Raw genomic sequence first — 25,784 nt, 5'->3', positions numbered from 1 at the left:
ACACACACACACACACACACACACACACACACACACACACACACACACACACACAGAGAGAGAGAGAGAGAGAGAGAGAGAGAGAGAGAGAGAGAGAGAGAGAGAGAGAGAGAGAGAGAGAGAGAGAGAGAGAGAGAGTGAGTGAGTGAGTGAGTGAGTGAGTGAGTGAGTGAGTGAGTGAGTGAGTGAGTGAGTGAGTGAGTGAGTGAGAGAGTGAGAGAGTGAGTGAGTGAGTGAGTGAGTGAGTGAGTGGATGGGTGAGTGAGCTTTTAGCATGAGTGGAATGACGTACTCTCTTTAGCAAGTCTAAGCTCAATAAGTCTGAATGTAAACATATTTTCATGAGCAAAATGATTGTGTACCTTGACTGAGTCGAGGCTTTCATCACCTGTGTATATTTCGATTCAGCACCAAATTACTCCGCTAAAATTGATAGGTGCAATATGTTGATAAGGTTAAACAAATTTTTACCTATCATTAATTTTAGTTCTACGCTGCTAGATATCTTTATGAAACAACGTAATACTAACACTCCCTCACACATTCTGTACTCTGCTATTTGAGAAAAAAAAAGTAATAAGCTGACATCTCGCTCAATAGCCCTATACAAGAAATATCTTCATCTTGACCATCACACACACACACACACACACACACACACACACACACACACACACACACACACACACACACACACACAGTCCATCATATTCCATCACTATCTCACTACTTCACCTCACCACTCCACGCACGCTCCCTCGCTGCTCAGGATTACAGGGCAGTTCTCTCTCACATTCCTCTCCTTCACATGTCTGTATAGTAATTCTTCCCCTCTTCTTCCTTCTCCTCTCCCTTCTCCTCTTCTTCCTCTTCCATCAGCATTTTCAACCTTGACACATCTCCTCTTCTTCTTCCTCTTGCTCTTCCTCGTCCTTATCCATTCCCTCCTTTTCTCCTTTCCTCTTCCGATATTCTCTTGGGTCTCTTTCCTCCTGCCAGGGTCGTCGCCCCTAATTGCCGCGCCCCCCTCGGTAATGGTCGTCCCAGTAGGTAATCCTTCGCCGTTTTTTCCTCGGCAGCGTCCAGCCCTGATGTCACCGGAAGCCATTACTCTTTTTCGTCTTTTTTCCACCTTAACTCACCCATTTACCTGCACAGAGAGAGAGAGAGAGAGAGAGAGAGAGAGAGAGAGAGAGAGAGAGAGAGAGAGAGAGAGAGAGAGAGAGACGGGAGAAAGCGCTTGTTTGTGTTTTCTTGCCTATCGCCTTCCTTTTCCTTTCCAAAAAATCAATACAACTCCTCGCCTACCCTTCCCAAGTGCTCCCCAGAGACCATTTTCCATTTCCTTAACAGCTTCTCTTGCTCCATTTTTTGTATTACAAGCAAATTATAATGAACATTGAACGTCTTTAAGCGCATCGCACAGGAAGACGCGGATGAAGTGCTGAGCCTGACATTAACTGGTGATTAGGAAGCATGATCGACATAGGGTGATAGTTTTACGATTTTAGATTAAGTTTTCCGATAGTCTTTATCCTCAAGGAAAATATGGCTAGTTAGTTTACTTTTGGTGTACCTCATAACACTGAAGGCTGTCTTGACCAAAAAGTGTAAGGAAGAATGAAAGGTACATAATAAAATGCCTCAGTGGGTCTTCTTTTGTAATTTATGTTCCACATTTCCATTCTTGCATAAAAAGGAAGATGAGTAAATGACTTTGTTTCCCACAAGATCAATATTGGACATAGCAGTATAAAGGGTTAAATTCGAAAAAAATATCAAGATTTTAAAACGAACTAACATTGAGAGCAAACTGGCAGGTAATGGAGGAGAAGTTGTTTTGTTTTTATACAGGAAGGAAAGTGTTGAGTAAGGAGGATTAATTAAGTCTTCTTGGTTGAGACTATCCATTAATCACAGTTTCGCAGGACGTATTAATGAAGCGCCAGAAGTAATTAGGTAAGTAATCTACATCAGTGGACAACATCGATTTAAAATGCCAGACTTTTTTTTTTTTTATTTATACTATGTGGGCTTTTCATAGGAATTTATTGACTAAAGGGGATACTTTTTAGGGTACTTCCTATCTCAAAGCCCACCCGCTAGGAAACCATTCCCCCGAGTGGGGAAACCCAATCTAGACTCGGACCGTGGACAGGATTCGAACCCGTGCGCCTGGAGACCCCTCGGACCCCAAAGCACGCTTGATTCCACTGTCCCCTCGTTCAAGATAATCCTTTAAGGGAGAACCTTCATCTGGTGTTAAAATATCTGTAAATTTTCATTATCCTGACATCCAATAACTTACTTAGAAAAGACACCCAAACACGCCAAACACACACACACACACACACACACACACACACACACACACACACACACACACACACACACACACACACACACACACGCACACAGACTCTAACTTTTGGCTAATTCTATATCAATCTTTAAGGGAACTGGTATGTCAAGTAAGCCTCTTTTTAAATCTTTTGTTGCCCTTGGCTGGTTTTCCCTCTTGCATAAAAAAATATCAATCAATCTCTGATTTCATTGTAGAATACAGTTTTTCATGTTTGTTAATTCATGTAAGTCTGATTTCAAAACATTAACATTTTCAGTCAAATCAATGGCAACTCAAGTGCATCTTAATCTTAAATGCATTATGTTTTTTTTTTTTTTTTTTTTTTACGTAGGGAAGAGGGCCAGCCAAGGGCAAAAAAAAAAAAAAAGAAAGTTAGAAAAAGGCCCACTTGAGCGCTGGCTCTCCAAAGACTTCAAAAAGTGCCAAAACCGTCAGCCAGAATTAGGGGAGCAAATGCCTCTTAAAAGAAGACAAGTTGTAGGAATTCGAAAATACAGATGCAGGGAGGGAGTTCCTGAGTTTACCAGTGAAAGGGATGAATGATTGAGCGTACTGGTTAACTCTTCTTGCATTAGAGAGTTGGACAGAATAGGGATGAGCGGAAGAAGAAAGCCTTGTGCAGCGTGGCCGCAGGAGGAGGGGAGGCATGCAGTTAGCAAGATCAGTAGAACAGTTACCATGAAAATAGCGATAAAATATAGAAAGGGATGCAACATTTCGGCGGTGAGAAAGAGACTGAAGACAGTTAGTCAGAGGAGGGGAGTTGATGAGACGAAGAGCTTTCGATTCCAGTCACACAGCTAAGCTGTGTGACTGGAACCCCCCCAAACATGCGAAGAGTACTCCATACAGGGACGGATAAGACCCTTATACAGAGTAAGCAGTTGGAGGGGCGAGAAAAACTGTCGGAGACGCCTCAGAACACCTAACTTCATAGAAGCTGTTTTAGCACTAAGGCATCAGGGAAACATAATACGATGGGGATGAAACTTTGGAAAGCAATCTGCTTTAACAGTAACTATGAAAGCAACAAAAAATATAAGCCCCGAAAAACTTCGACTTCACCTCATGTACATCATAGGCCAGGGCAGGAGGCCTAAATGCGGATGGATGAGATAAAAAGAATAACAATAATAATAATCTGAGGTAGTGTGAGATGTAAAAACTACGATGTTGTGCTTGCGACATTGCGCGTATAGTTCCTCAAAAGTTTTTTCTTTAATTCATTTGATCTTACACTTAATCTTAAGTCATCTAATCTGTTTGCAATTTTTTTGAAATCGTCAAAAATGACACTTCCTTAAGAGATGAGATATCAAGCTTACTGGAAAATATAAAACACAACCAGTGCCGTAGGTTATTAGACTTCTAACCCACACTGTACCTAGTAATATCTAGGTTTATGAACGAAAGATGGGGAGAGCAGGGCAAGGGTAAAGCTTAAGGCTATGACTGGCCGGAGGGAAATAAGCGCTGTTGGGAGAGGCCTGCAGGGGTGGAGGCTTGGGATGAGGGACGTGGGAGTCACAGGTTTTGGTATTTCCTCTTTTTTGGCTTTCACCAGTTTTCTGTTTTCCTTCTTTCAACGGAGGTCACTGAGTTCGATGCCTGTCCTCTGTCCTTAGTTTGTTTTGTTCTTTTTTGCATTACAGTGAATGCAAGGGCTCTCCATTTTCCAAAATGTCATATACGTGGTGGTAGTAACGGAAGGAACACTGTTTTTTTTTTGTTTGTTTACTTTTCTTGTTGAAGTCTTGGATGAAACGGACGTATATTTTTTTTGGTAATATTTTAGTATTTCACACATACCTGTATAAAGTAAAATGATCTATGAACAAAGAACGCGTCTCATTAGTAAGAGAAGATACAATCTAGTAAGGTTATTTCAGAACATCAACCGAATTTCAAAGGGGAGCGGAGTGACCCGCTGCCTCAAAGGTTTGACAGGCAAGCCAGCGGGTCTCGTTCAATAAAAGATGAACAGTAGACAGTGAAGCTCGGCAGGCGCGCCACTTTTGTCTCTTTTCCAGCTAAGCCGTGAACGATTCCCCACAATTTTGGCCTCTGACTCTAGACTATACTTAATTTGAAATGTCTTGGATTCACGGAAGTTCACTAAAGGCCAATGAGATGCACGAAGAAATTGTAATCGGACGTTAATAGTGTGGCAAAGTTATCCAATCAAATTTGTTATGATTCCAGCACAGGCTTCTACTAATTTTGTTCTTGGTTACATACTGTTGCGGAGTTTCTTAGTCTGTTTATACTTTTCCCCTTATAGTATTGCTAACGGTATTTTTCCTTCTTCTTACGTTGTTAGGGTTTCGAGTAATAATACATTTGGTATTTTGAATGCATCTAGTTAAAGAATAAACTAAAAACACGATGAGGAGCTTTTCCAGTTTCGTCTTGCAGCGTCACCTGACAGTCACTGGACCAAGAGGACGAAGCGCCACCCATCAAGCTCCTTGGGGATGCTGCCGAGCTTTCTTCAGTCAGCCTTGATTTCTTCAACATCGCGTCCCTTACTTACATTACGAGACTCGCCAACTTTCTCATTTACCTCGCGTCCTCTGGAGATCTCTCGCTAGCAGGCTCCAGGCAATCTCCTTAGCCTATACCGGTGCCTTTAGGTTCCCGTCTTCCCTGTCTGTGCTGATGACTTTGTTGGAGTTTCCGTAAATGTCATTAATTCCTCACTGTACTGAGGTGCAGCGGGGCCCCATTAACAGCAGCAGCAGCAGCAGCAGCACGGCAACGATGAAAGAGCAGACGGCTGCAGCTCCATCCATTGGTGATGAGTTCAGCGGATGAGGCGGGGATATGATGCAGGGTGGAGACGCAGTGGAGGAAGGTGGAAGGGCAAGGTGGAGTGTGAGTAAGAGAGGTAGAACAGAAGAAAGAGGACTGTAGGGAATGATAAGGGAATTTGAGGGTCACCAGAGTAATAAATGCAAAGAAAGGCAGCATATTCAAAGAATATTAAATTAAATTCGTCAGCATCCGCGAGCAAATATTTCCAACTGCTCTGCTTTTAATTCTAGAAAATGTAGTGTGTGTGTGCAAAATCCTGCACCACGCAGAACTAGCATTATTTTAAAGACTTCACAAAAAAAATATATATACTCTTTCATAAGATAAATTGTTCCGCTAAAACGCAGAAAATTTTCATCAAACAATTTTTAACATAACGGAATAACATCATATTCTCAAATTACATGCATTTGTATCAAACCTAATTTTCTTTTATATATTTTTGTTCATGAACACAGATAACAACCACATGCAGGGTGACTCAGTGTTGTTCCTTACCGAGATGAGTCAGGAGACAATGGGGAAAGTCTCTCTCTCTCTCTCTCTCTCTCTCTCTCTCTCTCTCTCTCTCTCTCTCATATGAGATCAAACAAATATAGTAAATTCACATAAAAGCAACTGTTCAAAGTACAAGACCATGAAACATCATCCCGCTTTCCTTGCAGATACAGAATTGTAATGCACTATTATCACCTTAACTATGATTGTAGTAGAGATAAAACCACCCGGACACTACCAATGTCAACCGCGCGACAGTGACTCGGCCAGAGAAGGAAACAAGACACACGGGTCTCATAAACTGTCACTCTAACCGTCCATCTTCTAGCGACACCACGACGTGGATCAAAAGACAGATTCACTCACCACATACTCCAGCCTGGTATTGGTTGTCTCTTGGTAAATCATGGATGGAAATTCTAATGTATTCAAGTTTATTAATGAAAAAAAGACATGTAAGCTTGTTGGAATTATCGCTTCAGAAGGAAAACAAAAATCATACTAGTGAATTGATTTTAATGTTAAGAAAATATATAAATGTAAATGTACACAAGCATGTAGTTTAATACTCTTAGGGATAAAATTTCAAAAGATTAATAGATAGCTTACTGGCAAAGGTTCTTAATCTCTTCGCTGTTATGACACTTTTCACATTAGTTTTCTGTTATCACTATTTCACTTCAACAATGTATTTAAAATGTGCCTAAAAGACAAACACACACACACACACACACACACACACACACACACACACACACACACACACAGCTCAGTGGTTAGAGCGCTGACTTCACAAGCCAGATGACCGGGGTTCGATTCCCCGGCCGGGTGGAGATATTTGGGTGTGTCTCCTTTCACGTGTAGCCCCTGTTCACCTAGCAGTGAGTAGGTACGGGATTTAAATCGAGGAGTTGTGACCTTGTTGTCCCGGTGTGTAGTGTGTGCCTGGTCTCAGGCCTATCGGAAGATCGGAAACAATGAGCTCTGAGCTCGTTCCGTAGGGTAACGTCTGGCTGTCTCGTCAGAGACTGCAGCAGATCAAACAGTGAATTACACAAACACACACACACACAACTAATGAAGATTATTCTCATCAAGCTAAAGTCAGTTCAAGTAAATCTTTTGGTATAAATCTTGGTTCCTTATTGATCTTGAGTCGAAGCAGGTTCCTCCTCCTCCATCAGGAGCCACAAAGCCACTGTATCTCACCGGTCACAGTGAATACTTTCCCTTGGTGTTGGCCACTGCATGTACTCATAACTTATTTGTCTGCGGGAGGAAACGACAGGGAGAGACCGCTGCTCTCACCAGATTTCACAGACGAGTTTTACTGGTCTAGAGTTTTAAGTTTGCTAACACTGCCACTACCCTCACCAAGATACAAGAGCTATATTCAAATATTGTCGGTATTCTAGTATCCATTTCACGCCACGCATGGTCTGAGGTCACGTTTCTGTATCAAGAATAGAAACATGCGTACATAAGAACATAAGGAAATAAGGGATGCTGCAAGAAGCCATAAAACCTAAATACTTTATAATAAATACTTACATTTGTTATCTTCATCTATGTATTTATTTAATCATTCAAGGTTTCTTACTAACACTATGATTATTTATTATACTACACTGAGATCTAATTGTAGACACCACTATGTGAAATAAAGACTGACGAAAAATGGAGTAACAATAAAACTTTCTGAATAAAAAAAATGAAAAAAACTTTGCTACCTACATAGATCCATAAGAAAAGTCACTCTCTGTGGTGGAAAATGATCAAACTTGTGCGATACACACTATAGTATAGAAGTGAATACAATACCTTATACACAATTTCTACATCAAACTAGTAAACTCGCCTAGAAAAAAAAAATAAAGTAACAGAGAAGAAAACCCACCGACTCCTGTTCCCTGAAGACACGAAAACTTCAGAAAGGAATAAATGCCTGTTTTACTTCAAGTAGTGTTTATCTCTCTCTCTCTCTCTCTCTCTCTCTCTCTCTCTCTCTCTCTCTCTCTCTCTCTCTCTCTCATTTCCAGAAAAAATGACAGATTTCTGAAGTATCATCTACTCTCTTTTCTATATTGTTTAATCATTATACCAATTCAGCAATTGCAACCATATCCTGTCCGTCTTCTCATTCTTTAATTATTTTAAAGGAATTATCAAATCTCCGTGAAAATTTCAACAACTATCAATACATTTTTACTTTCCTATACTACTGGTAACTACAATAACTACAATTATATTCTTTACTTTCCAATGAGTATGTTCAATAGAGAGCTAAATCTTTATATCTTGAGAAAAAAAAAAACACCAGCATTTTTCACTTTCCTTTTGTTGAAAAATAAAAAGAAACATTTTTCATTAGATTATGTAACTGCCGAATATTTTCTTCCCTCTTTTCGTGTTTTGAAAGAGAATGGTTATGTTTTTATTAGATTAGTTGGGTATCCACGGCTATCAGGTGAGCACTAGCGACAAGGAGGCCTCGAGACGCCCCTTTCTGCCTCTCGCACAACACGGGACGCGAGCTGGCCGATCCAAATACCTTGAGTCGCTCCATTACACAGATTACCCAGGTGACCCACAATTTCCTCCTGCTCCACCGTTTCCCTCTCCCCCCTAAACTTCTCTTTTACCATTTATTTCCCTCTTATTGTTTTTTTTTTCTTTCTTCCTTATTTCTTTACTTTTGTTATTTTTCTGATTTTGGTTTTTTACATTTTACAACTGTTTTTCCTATTTTGTTATTTCCTATTGTTCTTTTTCTTTTATCACGTTATTTTGTTTCATTTTTGTCATTTCTTTTTGTTCTTTTCTTCAGTTTCTTTCCTCATCCGTTGTCTTTTCCCTGTTGTTTCATTTTTACTTTCTTTTGTCATTTTTCGATATTTACTGGGTTTTTTTTTATATTTCTTGTTATGTTTCATTTGATTTTTCCCACTTTCCGATCTAAGTAGTGCTTTTTTTTTCTATGTCCATTTATCCCCACTCACACTCATTTTTTTCTTTTATTATTTCATCAACACACCTGTTTTTGTTTTCTATTCCATGATTTCCCTACACTTGTTTACTTTTTCATTTATTATTATTTCCACATCTTACACTTTAGTTACTACAAGTTTCTCCGTCTTTTCTTACCTACACATTTTTTTTTCATTGATCTCTCTTTCAATGATACCCTTACTAATGGTGCCTAATTACATCCTATGGTCTGTTTTCACACCTTTGTCTTCAAACACTATCTCTCTCCATTCATCCTCAGTGACATTTCCTTACTCTTTCTTTTCCTTCACCAGCTCTTATTTTCACGCATTCTTACTCTTCAAAAGCTGTCCTCTTATATCAAGTAATTTTCCCTCTCTCCTATACGAAACATTTCTTCCATTATTTACGATTGGTGTTCTAGGATATCTTATTGTGTCTTGAATGATTAAATCTTGTATTTATGAAGTTTCTCTCCTTTCAAACCCTGCTTTCTTTGCCCATCAAATGAACCTCCAATCCCTTCATAACCCATAATATTTCTTTGCTAATTAAATTTTCCACTTTCAAGTTTCATTTCTCTTCACACTTCTCCTTTCAAACACAAACTCCATCAATTCATAAACTTATTTTCACTGCAGATATTTGCCTTAACTCTTATGCCTTCTATGTCTAGTCACTGCACTTTCGTCTCATTCCCACTCTTTCATTTTTCTAAACCTTCTCTTCCTCGCATTTCCTTTTCTTTCTCTGTTTCGCCTTCCTCCGCTAATATTTATACCTTCCTTCTTTCTTTCTTTCCTTCCTCCGTTCCAACTTTCATTTCCACACTGTTCCTTTCGTCTCTCTCACATTCACATTTTTATATTTTCGAGCTTTCACTTCTACATCTTTTTTTTTTTTTATCTAATAACTTTATTTTGCCTCTATTAGCAACTTCTCTTTCTCTTCCAAATTTCCTTATACAATGTCAACATCACCATTATCTCCACTGGTATGTTCCTCCGTTTTCTTCCGCGTCACAATGCAGCTTTTGTTCATTTAGTGTACGTAATCCCACTTTGCTGGTGTCTTTTGTTTTGTTATGCCTGAACATTTTCCGGCAGCGTCTTCATAATTTTTTCCTTCCCCTTGTTAATCTTCCCCTCTTCCCTCGCGTCACTAGTTTATTAGCCACGTAATTGCCCTTCTTCCCTCTCTCAGCCGACGCCCTACAACTCTGCCTTGGACTAGACACCTCCTTCCTAATGACTCTCTTCACCCATGGGCATATCTAAGCCTCACTCTCTCATTTCTGCTTGCCTCCTATCACGTCTCTCCCTTTCTCTAGTGTATTTGGATGTTATTGAGGAAATATGAGAACCTGAAAAGGTGGATTGGAGGAATACTCTGCTTAAATGAGCGATATTGTTTTTGTTTTCCATGGTCAAATTAGAGCGTTGTCTGAGGATTGTGTTTGTCATTGATAGAGCTAATGGGATTATTCAACACATCTTATGAATTTTTTCTTTTCGGGACATTCTTCTGCACTTCCAAATCTTCTGTCACTTCCATAGCTTCCATAGATCTGTACACTAACGTTAATCATAAGTGGACTTGTATGTCTGTATGTATGTGTTTATGAATGTATGTATGTATATACGTATGTATGAACTATTATTATCATTATTATATATTTCAACAATATATCTTGAAGACACCACACCTTTACATCCTTTCTTATCACAGTCAGAGGGTTAAAATGAGCATCAGGCAGAGTAATAAAACAATAATAGCTTCTAATAACGAGTTTTCTCCTGCAATGACAGACACAGGACAAGTAAATTGCACATATAAAACGTATCAACCTGACAAACAAAAAATTCTAATACGAAAATTGATATTCATATTACGCAGGTGTATGAAGGAAGAATGAATATATATATATATATATATATATATATATATATATATATATATATATATATATATATATATATATATATATATATTCTTTTTTATGGGTAAAGAAAACTAGACAATGAAAAAAATGGAAAGAAAAAACACTGAAGTTACTGTTTCAAAGATTAATCCTAGACAGAGTAAAAACAATGGTTACTGGAGGTAAAAGAAAAAAAGTTGAGGTGAAACAAAAAGCTACTGGCAGACACAACAAAAAACATCTGAATAGAAGAGAGAGAGAGAGAGAGAGAGAGAGAGAGAGAGAGAGAGAGAGAGAGAGAGAGAGAGAGAGAGAGAGAGAGAGAGAGAGAGAGAGAGAGAATACAGACTTACGAGGCATCAATCCTGGCAATGCTTCAGTCAGGTGAAAACCACAAAGAAGCACCGCTGCTGACGACGGCACAAAACCCAGAGACTCACCAATACCATCAGCTGCTGCGGAATGTGGTGGCCAAACTTAAATTGTCTTCATATTTCGCTGGAAAAAGATGAAAACCGCAGCACACATACCGGACTGTATTTTCTCGAATTCAGGGTTCCAATTGAAATCTATAAAACGAAACGCAGCAAATGGGATTAATAATTTTCTCTCCATTATGGATGTTGGAAATTCGTGATCAAACTGTCGATGAAAAAAAATTACAAAGGAATTACAAAAAGAAAAGAAGGTTAGCGTCGGAAAGGTGTACGGTAACTTATGAAAAGACTACAAACGAACGAAATTTTTCATACCAGAGCGAAATAACAAAGGTGGAGCAAAGAAAAGGCAACTGCACACACACACACACACACACACACACACACACACACACACACACACACACACACACACACATACACATATAATTCACCACCTGACCTGAAAAATTCCCAAAATCAATAACTTTTTTAACGAAATGTTTTAACAGGGTCAACAGTTATTATCAGGACCTTGAATTCAATGTAGGCCATAACAATACTATTCCATTATTTTTATTTGCAGCAATGTGGAGAGCCGAAGGGGAGGAACACACACGGATAGTGACAAAAAAATAATTGATGATATTGACGCTATAAATAAGAGAGAAGGGGACCCAAGAGAGAGAGAGAGAGAGAGAGAGAGAGAGAGAGAGAGAGAGAGAGAGAGAGAGAGAGAGAGAGAGAGAGAGAGAGAGAGAGAGAGAGAGAGAGAGAGAGAGAGAGAGAGAGAGAGAGAGAGAGAGAGAGAGAGAGAGAGAGAGAGAGAGAGAGAGAGAGACGCATTCATGTAAAAAACACACTCATTAGTCCACTGGAAACTTTGATTGGATGAAAATAACGATGAAATGCAGTGATTTATTTATTCATTTATTTAAACAACGAATAAGCGGAAGTGTGTGTCGTCTTTCTTTTGGGGAATTGCATATGTTTGTGTGTGTGTGTGGCCCGGTAGCTCAGTGGTTAGTGTGTGTGACCGTGTTCGATGTGTGGAGATATTTGGGTGTGTCTCCTTTCACGTGTAGCCCCTGTTCACCTAGCAGTGAGTAGGTACGGGATGTAATTCGAGGAGTTGTGACCTTGTTGTCCCGGTGTGTGGTGTGTGCCTGGTCTCAGGCCTATCCAAGATCAAACAATGAGCTCTGAGCTCGTTCCGTACACACGTCTGGCTGTCTCGTCAGAGACTGCAGCAGAACAAACACACACACACACACACACAGGTAGGATTAATTAGTGTATATATATTTTTCTATCTGTCTTATCTATTTTCTTTCTTCATGTAATTATTTATCTATCAATCTATCTGTCTGTCTGTCCATCCATCTATCTATCTATCTATCAATCTATCTATTTATGTACCTGTTTGTCTGTTTCTTCTACTGACGGGCTGGACAAGAAGATCCACCTCAAAGTAACTAACTTATTTCCGGCACTTTTTTTCCCTCAAGTCACGTAATGGCTAGTTTCAAATGTCGTAAAATTTTAAACACATGATAATTCGCCAGCCAATGATTCATGATTGCTTCCTGAATAATTTATGAGGAGAAATTAAAAGGTTACGACTGAGAGTAAAGAGAAGATAACTGACTGACGGGATTGTTATTGTTATTATTATTGTTGTTGTTATCATTATTATTATTGTTATTATTATCATTATTATTATTATTATCATTATAGATGTGATTTTTATATAGTTTGCATTTTATATGTACGGTGCTGATTGTAATAGAAATTCATGTGAAGCAATTTAGATTACCATTACTATTATTATTTTATTATTATTATTATTATTATTATTATTATTACTCCTACTATTATTATTATTATCATTGTTGGAGGGGCGGTGGAGGGAAACACAGGATAAGGAGCTGAGTTTATTCCCGATCGGTTTCGCCTGGAGCCTCTTCAGGAGAAGCTGTGGGCGAAACCGGTCGGGAATAAACTCAACTCATTATCCTGTGTTTCCCTCCACCGCCTCCTCCGATTTAGTAAATATCTGTACATTATCATTATCATTATTGCAACTGCTATTATTATTATTATTATTATTATTTTTATTATTATTATTACTATTATTATTATTATTATCATCATCATTATTATTATCATTGTTATTAATATTAATATTATTATCATTTTACTACTACTACTACTACTACTACTACTACTACTACTACTAGTAGTAGTAGTAGTAGTAGTAGTAGTAGTAGTAGTAGTAGTAGTAGTAGTACCAACAGTAACAAAAGCAGCAGCAGTAGCAGCAGCAGCAGCAGCAACAGGCGCAGTAGCAGCAGCAGCAGCAGCAACAACAGCAGCAGCAGCAGCAGCAGCAGCAGCAACAACAGTAGTAGTAGTAGTAGTAGTAGTAGTAGTAGTAGTAGTAGTAGTAGTAGTAATAGGATCAATAGTAGCAGTAGCAGCAGTAGATGTGTCACCATTATCATTTCTTCTACTAATACATTCCTGCTACCACCATAATCACAATCACCACCTCCACCATCACAGCCACCACCATCACCAACAACAACAAAAAAAGCATCACCACAACCACCACCACCACCACTAAAACTACCAATACAAACACCACCACCATAACCATCACAATCATAACCACCACCACCACCACCACCACATCACTAAATCAATATCGAAGCTACCCTGCAGTCTTTCCCAGCGCTGCCTTCCCTGTACAAGCGGAGGAAAAGAAAGGTTGGAGGCACGCGGCTGCTCATCACGGGACGAAGAATTCAAATTTAAGTTATCACCATTATGCAAAACATGACATGGCGAGATGAGAGATAGGAAGAGAATGCTGGAGTAGAGAGAGAGAGAGAGAGAGAGAGAGAGAGAGAGAGAGAGAGAAGGGGAAAGAGGCAGGATTAAGTGATCTGGGATAAGAGAAAGGAAAGATGAAGAAGAGAAGACTCAAGTAAGAATCGGGGAACACAAGATAAATGAAGAAATACGAGGAAATGCTAAAAATAAAATGAAGGAAAAATGATTTTGGAACTGAAGTGGGGAAGAGAACGGGAATTAATAGGAATGGAAGGAATAGTATAGAAAGTAAAGACAGGAAGACGAAAGGAGGACGTTGGGCGGATGGGAGCACAAGGTGAAATGAATAAAAAGACAAAAAGGGTCATGACAGGAAGGAGGAAAGAGAAGATAGGGAGACAAGAAGATAACTGGAAGGATTAGAAAAAAAAGAGGAATATGAGTGAAGGGTTGGTTGGATGAGAAGAGAGAGGAGAGTTCAAAGAGAGGGAAGGGATTGGAACAAAGGAAGAAATAAGAAAATAGATAACAAGGACTATAAAGTGAATCATAAAAGTAATAATCCTCATGGTACCAATGTGTTTGTAAGCAGACATTAATATTCATCACGAGTGAAAAGACTCTGGATACCTTTATGAACACTCAACTGCATCATGGAGGAGGAAAAAGCCACGCTAAAAATGCTGACAGGTTTGATAAGCTCTACTCTTTACTGCCACATTCATGCAGCGTGTGTGTGATCTGTGAGCAGCAGGTCAAATGGTTAACATTTTATTTCTCTCTTTTGGTGCTTTCATGTGCATAATTTTTCCTGCTTATATTGCTAATGAATATACTATAAACTAAATCATATAAAGTGCTAGATTATTGGGTATACTTATGGCCAGAATAACATGATGTATAATATATTCTAAGAATCTCGTTATTTTGTTGATAGTTGTTGAGAAAAACTCACAAGTAAAGAACATACGGAACATGAAGTAAATGTCAATGTTTCGATTAAGTTTGTTTAAGATTTAAAAAGAAATACCAAACACTCTGGATTACTTTCAATTTGCCTATGAATGCCAAATGAAATGATTAAAGCAAAACATGGTTAGTCAATGAAGTTTAGTCTCGATGTGGAGAGGCTAGATTGAAACGTTAAGGGCATGTTAAGACGAGAAACAAAGAGTATGAGGGGAGGATGAGAATTAAGACGGCTCTATCAGGCAGAAGAATAAGAAAAATACTTATGATAAAGTTTATGAATGCAGTAAAGTATACATGAGTGATGAACGAACAGAAGATTGAACACGTTGGGGAAGGCTAAGCTGCTGTGGTGACCTATGATGGAAGCAGCCGAAAAATTATCTTGACCTTAAAATCCTTCACTTTCACGTATTTTTTTTAAGAGTGACGACGAAGGATCATAATTCTTCCTCTATTCGTCCCAGGTCGGGCCAGATGACTCGTGCAGGAGATGAGATGGGGGCGGAAAATTATTCTGCCAACGTGAATGACGAAATCGAACTCAATGAAAAAAAGATTAATGCATTTTTGCCAGCGTGTGTGTGTGTGTGTGTGTGTGTGTGTGTGTGTGTGTGTGTGTGTGTGTGTGTGTGTGTGTGTGTGTGTGTGTGTGTGTGTGTGTGGCAATTTTGTGGCACGCAATATTCACATATATTTTCTTTATACCAATTTCTGAGCTAAACATTCGATTTTTTCAATTTCTTATTCAAATTTATTAATTAATTTATTCATTATTCTTTATACTCAAAGATTTCTTTACGATTTTTATCTCCTGATACTGAAGTTTGCTCTCTCTCTCTCTCTCTCTCTCTCTCTCTCTCTCTCTCTCTCTCTCTCTCTCTCTCTCTCTCTCTCTTACTCCTTTCTACACATTCATTTGCTTACCTGTCTCGTGCATGCGCTTCTGAATTTATTTCTATGCCCATCTCCCTCCTAGCCTCCATCCCATCCTCCCTACCACTCGCCTTCCTCACTCCCAGCTTTCTCCTCACTATTCATCATATGTTTCGATATCGCTCTCCCGTCTCACATCGCTTTCCTTCAATCCTTGTTACTATCTTCTCTCGTCTCACATTTGAAATTGCACGGCCGCTTTATGGAACAGTATTTTTTTGAGCATTCATGGCTTTTTACAATTTGTATTTCCACACTTTTGTACTTCTCTAGTGTCCTTTAGCTTTAGTCATTTCCCTTGCCTTATGTAATGTTCAATTTATTCTTTGTTTCCCTATTGCTTTCACTTCTATTCCTTGTCCTCGTAATCCTCTTCATTTATCGTATTTAGCTTCACCCACATTCACTACCAGACCCATTCCACTCCGCCTTGCCTCGCCTCGCTTCTGCAGATCTGATTCACCGACAGTTTCTGCGAACGAAGTCCATGTGCTCTCGGTCTCGACCAAGTTAACCCTCATTACTAATTCACAGGCAAATGTTTACACTTCATTAGATGAAACATTTACTCCTACAACAGGGGACCGCCCCAGCTAAATTAACAAAAGCTTTACTGAGGGAACAAAACTGCCACAGTGTTGATAAGATTCCTTTGCCTTTGCCCTGGTGTGTGTGTGTGTGTGTGTGTGTGTGTGTGTGTGTGTGTGTGTGTGTGTGTGTGTGTGTGTGTGTGTGTGTGTGTGTGTGTGTGTGTGTGTGTGTGTGTGTGTGTGTGTGTGTGTGTGTGTGTGTGTGTGTGTGTGTGTGTGTGTGTGTGTGTGTGTGTGTGTGTGTGTGTGTGTGTGTGTGTGTGTGTGTGTGTGTGTGTGTGTTTTGAGGAAGGCGTGGGTTTACGTTTGTCGTACACTCGTAGGTGTAGTGAGGAGTGCGAAGAGTTAACATGGTCGGGGGCGCAGCAAGACGCAAAGACGTGAAGAGAAGAGTTCTGGAGATTGAATGAGTAACCTTGAGAAGCGATAGAAGGTGAGAGAGCCTTCACAACTCACTGATGCCTAACGTTTTTATCCCTTTGGTTGGTTTTTGTCACCATATAGAGCATTGAGAAAAACTATACTTCCATGGGTGCAGTAAAGAGAATATGAGGTTTTGTCACTTATAGACTGGAAAAAAAACTAATCAAGAGAGTTTGATATTAAAATGAAAATTAGAAAAAATTCGGAATGTAGCTACGAAAATAATATTATAGAGTAATAATGTGGTTAAGGACTGCCTACTCAGAAGATAATGAGACGAAACAAAAGTTCTTATAAGCTAAAACATAAAGGGAAGGAAAAAAAAGAAGATCAAACACTGAGTTTTAAGAGCTTAGGGTACCAAAAATTACCGTCAGTTAGTGAGGGAAAATGAAGTAATTAAAATAAAAGACCAGAAAATATCAACGGCATTGTTTGAAATTATAATCATATTGTAAAAAAAAAAAATATATAGGTAAAATATGACTTAAAAAAATATCAATGAGATTACAGTAAACTTTTTTCATGAAGCACAAAGACTTATTCTGATATATATATATATATATATATATATATATATATATATATATATATATATATATATATATATATATATATATATATATATATATATATATATATATATATATATATATATATATATATATATATATATATATATATATATAGGCTTCAAATCTTTGAGTCAAGAAGTTACAGGGTTCAGAGTTCAGTGGGTGCAAGTAACGGAACGTTTGGAACACAGGGGTCATGAATATTGTATTTATATTACCGAATACCAGGGATTGTCGATACAGTCGAGTTACGGTAGTCTGGGTTCAATGGATTAGGATAATGCATAATTAACCTTTCATAAGTTCGAATTCAATTGAGCTCTTCAGTTGAAAATTTTCGATATTTATGTCTTAAATGTAATATGAATGGAAAGGCGTTTGTTACAGCAGACATGTATTATGGATATGAATATATGAATTAGCTTAGGTTCAATGGATCTCGATAGTTTATCAATACGTTTTAATTAGTAAATTTCATGTGTTTTGCGACTATAGCCATTGAAATATTTATTCTAGTATATTCATAACTTCACATAACTTCCGTTGTATGTTAGATATGATAAAATGAAGTGGTGATGAACCTTACTTTGCAGTGTTAGTGACAAACTACTATCGATAAGATACACACATATCGAAATCAACTCTATTTTGAATTTTCTTTTGAATATCAAAGTACATTTTCTATTTGTTAAGTAAAATATAGAATTGAGAACATTTTCTGTTCTAAACCTTTTCCCTAAGACATAAGTCATAATGATAGTGGCAAAATACTTTCCATAAGAAACTGGCACAAAGAAAACACTTAATCCTATCTTATCTACCGTTTATCTCCATATAGAGATTAAAGCATTACTTGTTGTATAGTGAGAGTGTGCATTTTCTGCTACAACATAATATACACAGATTGCATGGCCTGATATGTAAAAGCATTGAATATCAGTACATTTATATACTGAGGTTTCAAGTAAACAGTGATTGTGAACACAGTGTGTGGAGGAACCACCTTGTGTAGAAGACGAGCACCCTTCACGAAGCATCCCAGTGGAGTGGACTGGAAAACATAAATCACTTTCATTTTATTAGCGCGACCATCCATCTGCGCCGCCTCATCTCGCGCTGCTCCGTAATTAGATGATTGATGACCCGGCCCTGTTCTCCCCAGTCCCGCAGCGATTGAGGAAGAGCCGGGGAGAGTATTTACGCTGATGCCGCGCCTCGCATGATGACTTCATTAATCACCGGCCAACTCACCAACAAGGCATGAACATATTGCAAAGAGAACGTGGACCCGGAAACAGCAGTAGGAGATAATAATAAGTGAAACCACGGAAATGGGGCATGATTTTGCGGGGCTTTAGCAGTAAGTTAGCCCGCCCTTCCTGCACCCAGCACCGCCCTCCAGTAAACCTTCCTGCTCCACGCTATTCTGCTTCCTGCTCCTCCTACTGTACATCTAAACTTGCTTTGCTTTACTCCACCTTGTTCCGCTTTATTCTATCCAAGATTACCTACTCCACCTCACTGCTTTCAGTTTACTTACAGTCGTACTTTCTAGCTAACTGAGGATTCTTGGTGGATGAGGTAGCGTGGTAAAGCAAACCGACTGCATTTATGGCCTCGTTGCAATGACGATATACTACTTATATAATTTCAGTCATAAGTATCCGTTCCAACTATATTTTTCTTGCTTCCACCTAAATACTCTTCCATTCACAAAAGGCAGTCACAACCTGTCTTTTCCGAGTCCATTCTTCGAGTCTTTTCTCACGCTTTATTCCCTTCCACTCTCCATCCGCACACTTGTAGATTCAACTTAGTCTCGGTCTTCTGCCTCCGTGAAGGTAATTAAGCCGGGCAATATCGGAGGTGATAAATGACTGCAATATAAATCGTGGTGATAAACTGGCAAGGATGGCCGCCCGAGTGGATTCTGCAGACGCGCTGTGGTGTTACCTGTTCGCCGTGACGTCCTTCATGTTAACCTTTAAAGTGTGACTCCTTGGATCAGAACCTGGTGAAATTTAAGGAAAGAAAAAAACACTCTTGAAAAGTCAGATGTAATGTACTCTTAATAATTTTTCTCTTTTCAAGTGTGTATTTTAAGGTGGTGGAGTTTTGTCGTCATTAACGCTAACACAAAAAGTAGAAGTAGCAGTAGTATTAGTGGTACTGGTATTGAAGGTTGTAGTAGCAGAAGTAATAGCAGTAGTAGTAGTGTAGTAGTAGTAGTAGTAGTAGTAGTAGTAGTAGTATTATTATTATTATTATTATTATTATTATTATTATTATTATTATTATTATTATTAGTAGTAGTAGTAGTAGTAGTAGTAGTAGTAGCAGTAGTAATATGAACTAACACCAGAAATAACTACAGGAAAAGGAGCAAAGAGAGGCACATCAATAGTAATCTTAAGCACTATTCCTTCACCCCTATGAAGTTAAGACTCACACGAACTGTAACAGACTGCAACATAGATGTCTTCCCAGTATCGGCTGACCTACACCTATTCACCAAAGGGCAGCCAACAACACCTCAAGGTTAATACTTGACGCTCATAGGGCTTCCTTCCCCACACAACCTTGTCCCTTGAAAGTTTACTCGCGGCAGACACAGCCAAACTACGTGACAGACTCAGGCAACTTGCGGCCCGCTGTGGAGAAGTTTAGAAGTGGTGGCGGCGGTGATGGAGGTGAAGGCACTGGTTAATATCGCGAACCTTGTGGTTGTGGGAATGGTTGTGGTAGTGATGGCGCATATTTGGTGGGTCACTGGTAACCTGTCATGAGTGTTGTATGTCTCAGGTGTTGTGATGGAGGCTATAGTGATGAAAAGCTGGAGGTTATGAGGTTGTGGTGATAAGTGAGGATGAAAGAAGGTGTGTTAAAAATGCATGGGTGTAGTCAACATGTGAGCGCACACGCACGCACACACAAACACACACAAACACACACACACACACACACACACACACACACACACACACACACACTTTCAAGTAATTTCAAATTTAAAACTTTTCCTTCACACTTCATAGTTATTTTTTTTTCAGCAGCGATTACTGTTGTCACAAGAAGGGAAAAAAATGAAAGAAAAAGAATGAAGAGTAAAGTTGATGCTGGGAAAGGAAACTTTCATAATGGATCACTTGAAAATACATAAATATTATATTTGAAGCCTTAAAAAGATATGAAAGAAAAATCGAGATCGTTGCGAAAGACAATATAGAATAAAAAGCGAGAATATGAGAGAGAAATGTGACAAAAATAGACAAATGAATAAATAAAACTAAATAGAAAAATGGATGGAAAATTTGAAAAAAAAATCTTGAAGAAGAAATTATGAAAAAAGTGAAGAAGTAAAACAATGATGAAGGAAATGAAAGTGAGAAAGGAAAACTATACATTACTGTAAAGATCATTCACATTTTCATCCGAATATCTTCCAGAAAAAACACATAAATAGACAGATGGAGGAAAACAAAATATCATTATTAACAACAGACAAAAATAGACAAAGGGAAGGAAGGAGGAACACGGAGAGAAAAACGTTTGTATAAAGAAGAAAAAAGAAAAAAAGACAAGAGATAAACATTTGCCAGGAAGTAAAGATAAGAAACTCCATTTTTCTCACTTTTTTTTGCTCTCTGTCTCGTAGAATCGTAAAAAGGAACTGCTGTACTGGTTTTTATAAGCGAAGGTCATCTGGTACGTCTCTCTCTCTCTCTCTCTCTCTCTCTCTCTCTCTCTCTCTCTCTCTCTCTCTCTCTCTCTCTCTCTCTCTCTCTCTCTCCATATTTTCATTTCTCAGTACAAGCACATTTGGTGAAGAAAATAACTATCTATGTAAAAACCCCATTTGTTTTCGGTTTTACGTCAAGTTATCTTAGTTTATTATAGTTGGACGGTGTCTTTTAATGAAGGACCAAAATTTTTGCATCTGGGAACCAATACCTTGAATGGATGCCCTTCTACCCTCGAAGAATGGGTAGGATTTGACCCCTCGGCCACCAAAAACGCCCGAAGTCACACTATACCAAAGAAGTCTGATTAGAAGAAATACATACATAAAAAAAAGATGTAATTGTAATCCCAGACAAGAAAAGTTATACATAGATAGTGAGTCAGGGGGAAAAGTGCACATGATTCATCTACAGCCAGGAAATGTGTGAAAGAAAATAAATAAATAAAACGATCTATACTTAATTACAGTCGAAAAGGAGCTTTAGTCTAAGTATTTACTCAATAGTTACGCTGTGTATAGTGAGAGATCAACTTCAAGAGTAAAAAGTCATCTGAACAAACATACAGTGAACGCTGAAGGAAAAATAAGAAAAGTTTTATGGATACGAGTATATAAAAGCGCAATATGTAGTGCTTCTATGATGATCGAGCTTTTTGTGTCCCTCGTCATCTTTTGCCACTTTGGATTCAGTTTTCATATCCATTTTTTCGTCTAGTTGAGCGACGACAAATATAATAGCTTGTTTCTTTCACCATGAACCTTTTACTATTTTTTATCATTCAACGATTCACATGGATTTTTCTCCCTTTCCTTTCCTTTTTTGTCGCCACGACCTACATTTTTCACAAGGCGCAGCAAGAAAAGAGGGATGGGGAATGGCATAGGGGTCATTTCAGCCCAGTAATCCATGGGCAATAAAGAAACAAGAGCCAGGGAAGGAAGGGGAGAAGAGAGGGATAGAAGGGCCACTCACTCTACCTACACGATCTATAGCACACGACAGGAGGTCACCATTTGTATTCACGCTATCAGACTCTACGAGGATAACTTACGAGGAGATCGTGATGATGGTGTTGGTGGTATAGATTCCGATAGTGTTTGTAGTGATAATAGAAGATTGCTGTGATAATAGTAGTGCTGGTAGTAATACGTTGTGCTCATGTTTATATGTGAAAAAAAAAAAATGTTGACCTGATCCATGACTACAAAAAAAGCTTAGATACTCTACTTGTACATAGAAAAAAAAAAAAAAACCAGCCATTTACTAACAAATATGTACGTTACCAACATGTCACTCGAGTAATTCTGTATAAACCACAAATCTTGCCTTGCGTCTATTCACAGCAAAGCGTTTACTCTCAGCCTTCGTACCTCCTTCCTTGCTTATTTCCGACAACATTTCCCACATTATATCTTTAAGGGTATTATTGAGTGGCAGGTAGCCATGCAAACACACAGGAGGAGGAGGAGGAAAAGGAGGAAGAGGAGGAGGAGGAGGAGGAGGAGGAGGAGGAGGAGGAGGAGGAGGAGGAGGAGGAGGAGGAAGAGGAGGACGAAAAGAAAGAAGATGAGGAGGATAAGAAGTGAACGTGGACAAGACTGCAAAAAATTCTGATAAGGACAAGAATACTGACGGTACAACACACACACACACACACACACACACACACACACACACACACACACACACACACACACACACACACACACACACACACACACACACACACACACACACACACACACACACACACACATACACAAGTGAAGCAAGAATTCTCAGGAAGTGGAAGTTATAGATGGAATTCTCGAAGGTGGACTGTCAGCTGTCTGGCGTGTCCGTGTCCGTGTCGCTTGTGTCGTCCTCGATGGTGAGAGAAGGAAGAAAGGAAGCTGTGTGTCTCCAACTAAGAGAAGCGCTGGGTCAGACAAGACTCAGGGACACAGACACATATAGGTGGCAATTAAGGCTTTACAGGCACAATACTGACACGCGATGGACAAACTGAGTTGAAATAAAGACTTGTATTTTAGTGGGACAAATATGAAGTGTGAATGACTGATACCTATATAGAGATAAGAGACCTAATTTTAACTAAACTTACAGAATGTTCCACTATTTATATTCTGAACGCTATTTACCTTTTTTTCCAATATTTACATATTAGAATTTTTAAGAAATGTACATTTTTTTTGCTCACTTCCAAGTTAAACATGACTAACATGCCGATGAAAACTCTCTCTCTCTCTCTCTCTCTCTCTCTCTCTCTCTCTCTCTCTCTCTCTCTCACACACACACACACACACACACACACACACACACACACACACACACACGTTGACATTTCACTAACAACAGCCTCTGCCTCTCCTCTGACACTCACTTTTACTGCCTGGGAAGTGCTGCTTTAGTACATTAGCTCCACCACGCTTACGTCGGCCGTTTCTCGCGCATAAAGTTACCTGGAGATCCCCAAGCACTCCCAGGAATTAAAATGATAATGATGTGTTTTCACCTCAGGGAGTCTGCGCTGTATTTGTGTAAGAGTATTTGAGTTTGTTCCTTGCTTTCCCTGTGCATATAAAGTGGCACTCGTTCTCACATTTTTGCGTGCAGGAAGGGTTGTTTTTGCCTACCCAGAATAATAATGACTCTCGGAACAAACGTCGCAAAAAAGAAACTTTAGCTTAAAACACACAAACATTCCTCTCTTGCTATACGTAGTAGCTCACTTTGTTGTCTGACTTGATTGTTATTGTATTTCATGTAAATTCCAAGAGTAACCTGGTCCCGGACACTTTTGATATCCAGGAATCATGACTGAAATTTGTGTGGGACAATGAATGGGGATTCTGTTATTTTTGTAATCTTTAACCTGCCTTCCATTCACGTCTGAGAAAAATAAACAATGACAGTTGGTCTGAAAAAAGAAACATACAAAAATTAAACTACTGATGCTCAATCAAGACTAAAAGTGATACGATTAAGTCTGATGGTCCAAATTAGCAACTCCTATGCAGCACTGATGGGAGAATACCTGGGATGAAAATTAACGTGACAGCACACATACTTTTTTAGGACTTCTGATAATAAACTCACCTTCACGAGCATACCCAATTGTTAGTATAAGAGCGTCCTTGCCAGTGACACAGCTATTCTCCAGTCTTGCTGTCTAAGCATTTCTTCATAAAGTCAATATTTTTAGGAATTAAGTTATATCTAGAATATAGTTCTTCATTATTTCGTGTTGAATAACCGTAGTTTTATGTCTAAAGCTGAACTGCTACTATTTTCGTGACAGACAGACAAACAGTCAGACGTAGCTGCCTTTGTAAGACAAACCGTGGTACAGTGGAACCATGCGTGCTTTGGGGTCCGAGGGGTCTCCAAGCGCATGGGTTCGAATCCTGTCCACGGTCGGAGTGTAGGTTAGGCTTCCACACTCGGGACAACGGTTTCCTAGCGGGTGGGCTTTGAGATAGGAGGTACCCCCCAAAAGTATCCCCTTTAGCCCATAAACTCCCGTGAAAAGCCCACATGGTATAAATAAAAAAAAACAATTACTTTTCTTTTTCCTCTCAGCAATATACTCACAAACCAATGAAGGAAAACTGCTTTCGATCTCATTTCTTGTTTCCGTAACAGGAAGAAAAAGATAAATCCACAAAACTCAAAAGAAACTTTTCTTCGTTAACAGGACAAGAGGGAGTGAGGAGCAAAAGGTGAACACCCAAGGAACAAAGAGGCACGGCGGCAACAAAACAACCCCCATCCATCCTGATGTCAAGTGGGATCTGGTAAGTCCGTGGGACAGTGGCCAGCCCTGGTGGTGGTGAGTCCTATTCACTGAAGAGGCTCTGTCTTTATATTTATACATCATTCATAAACTTAACAAAGAATGTCTATGCACGGACTTTGCTGAATCAAGACGTTTCATAGACCATCATTCAATAAGAATACAAACGAATGAAGGGAAGAAGATAAATTATAGGGAGGAATGGTAAATCCTGTTTCGTTATGTACCATCGATGATCTTTTCAAATGAAGTTTACGTGTACAGAGACCTCATCGAATTCAAAAGTGTCACTCAACAATATAAGCATGACACACAGAAAAACTAAATGTGTATATATATATATATATATATATATATATATATATATATATATATATATATATATATATATATATATATATATATATATATATATGACAACGACGAGTCATATTTTCTTCACTGTTGGAAGGCCGGAGCGGTGGAAACGGTGGCCACACAACACTACACAAACATAACTGATGAATGAAATACTCGGAACACTTACATGGTGAGATTGGAGATGAAGGCGTGCACAGGCAGCAGGAAGGTGAAAGCTGCCTCCTGGGGATCCAAAGTTGGGTTGCGGATCTTACAAGTGACGGTGGTGACGGCGTAACGGGAGATCACCACCGACTGAATATGGTACGCCAGAATCTCAAGGTCATCCCATTGAGACCCAGAAGACGTCGCCGCTCCTCCCAGGGATGACGATGAGGAGGATGCCACGTCAGGAATCGGCGGCGACGGGTGGCACTGCGTCAGGTGAGTGCTCTGTGCGGGAGAAAAAAGGTTGATTTAGGGATGTTGCAATAATAGGGTGATTTGTCGCTGTATGTGATCACTAATTAGAAACATTGCTGAAATATAAGATAGAAATTTGATAGTGTTATTCAG

The 25,784-nt window shown here is 39.0% G+C and overlaps 1 protein-coding gene across 1 annotated transcript in view; it reads right to left on the bottom strand.

Moving 5' to 3' along the window:
- The window catches only part of LOC123517033 (inter-alpha-trypsin inhibitor heavy chain H6-like), a gene marked incomplete in the record, with an annotated part of 447,528 nt that overhangs the window by 164,395 nt on the left and 257,349 nt on the right, over positions 1-25,784 (bottom strand). The window contains 1 exon segment of the mRNA XM_045276857.1: positions 25,396-25,661. Within this exon segment, the coding sequence (XP_045132792.1) occupies positions 25,396-25,661 (266 nt within the window).

This window comes from Portunus trituberculatus, chromosome 41 (assembly GCF_017591435.1).
Source record: "Portunus trituberculatus isolate SZX2019 chromosome 41, ASM1759143v1, whole genome shotgun sequence".
In the NCBI taxonomy this organism is placed as follows: Eukaryota; Metazoa; Arthropoda; class Malacostraca; order Decapoda; family Portunidae; genus Portunus; species Portunus trituberculatus.
Note: the sequence above shows the minus strand (reverse complement) of the source record. Positions and strands in the feature narration are given on the sequence as shown.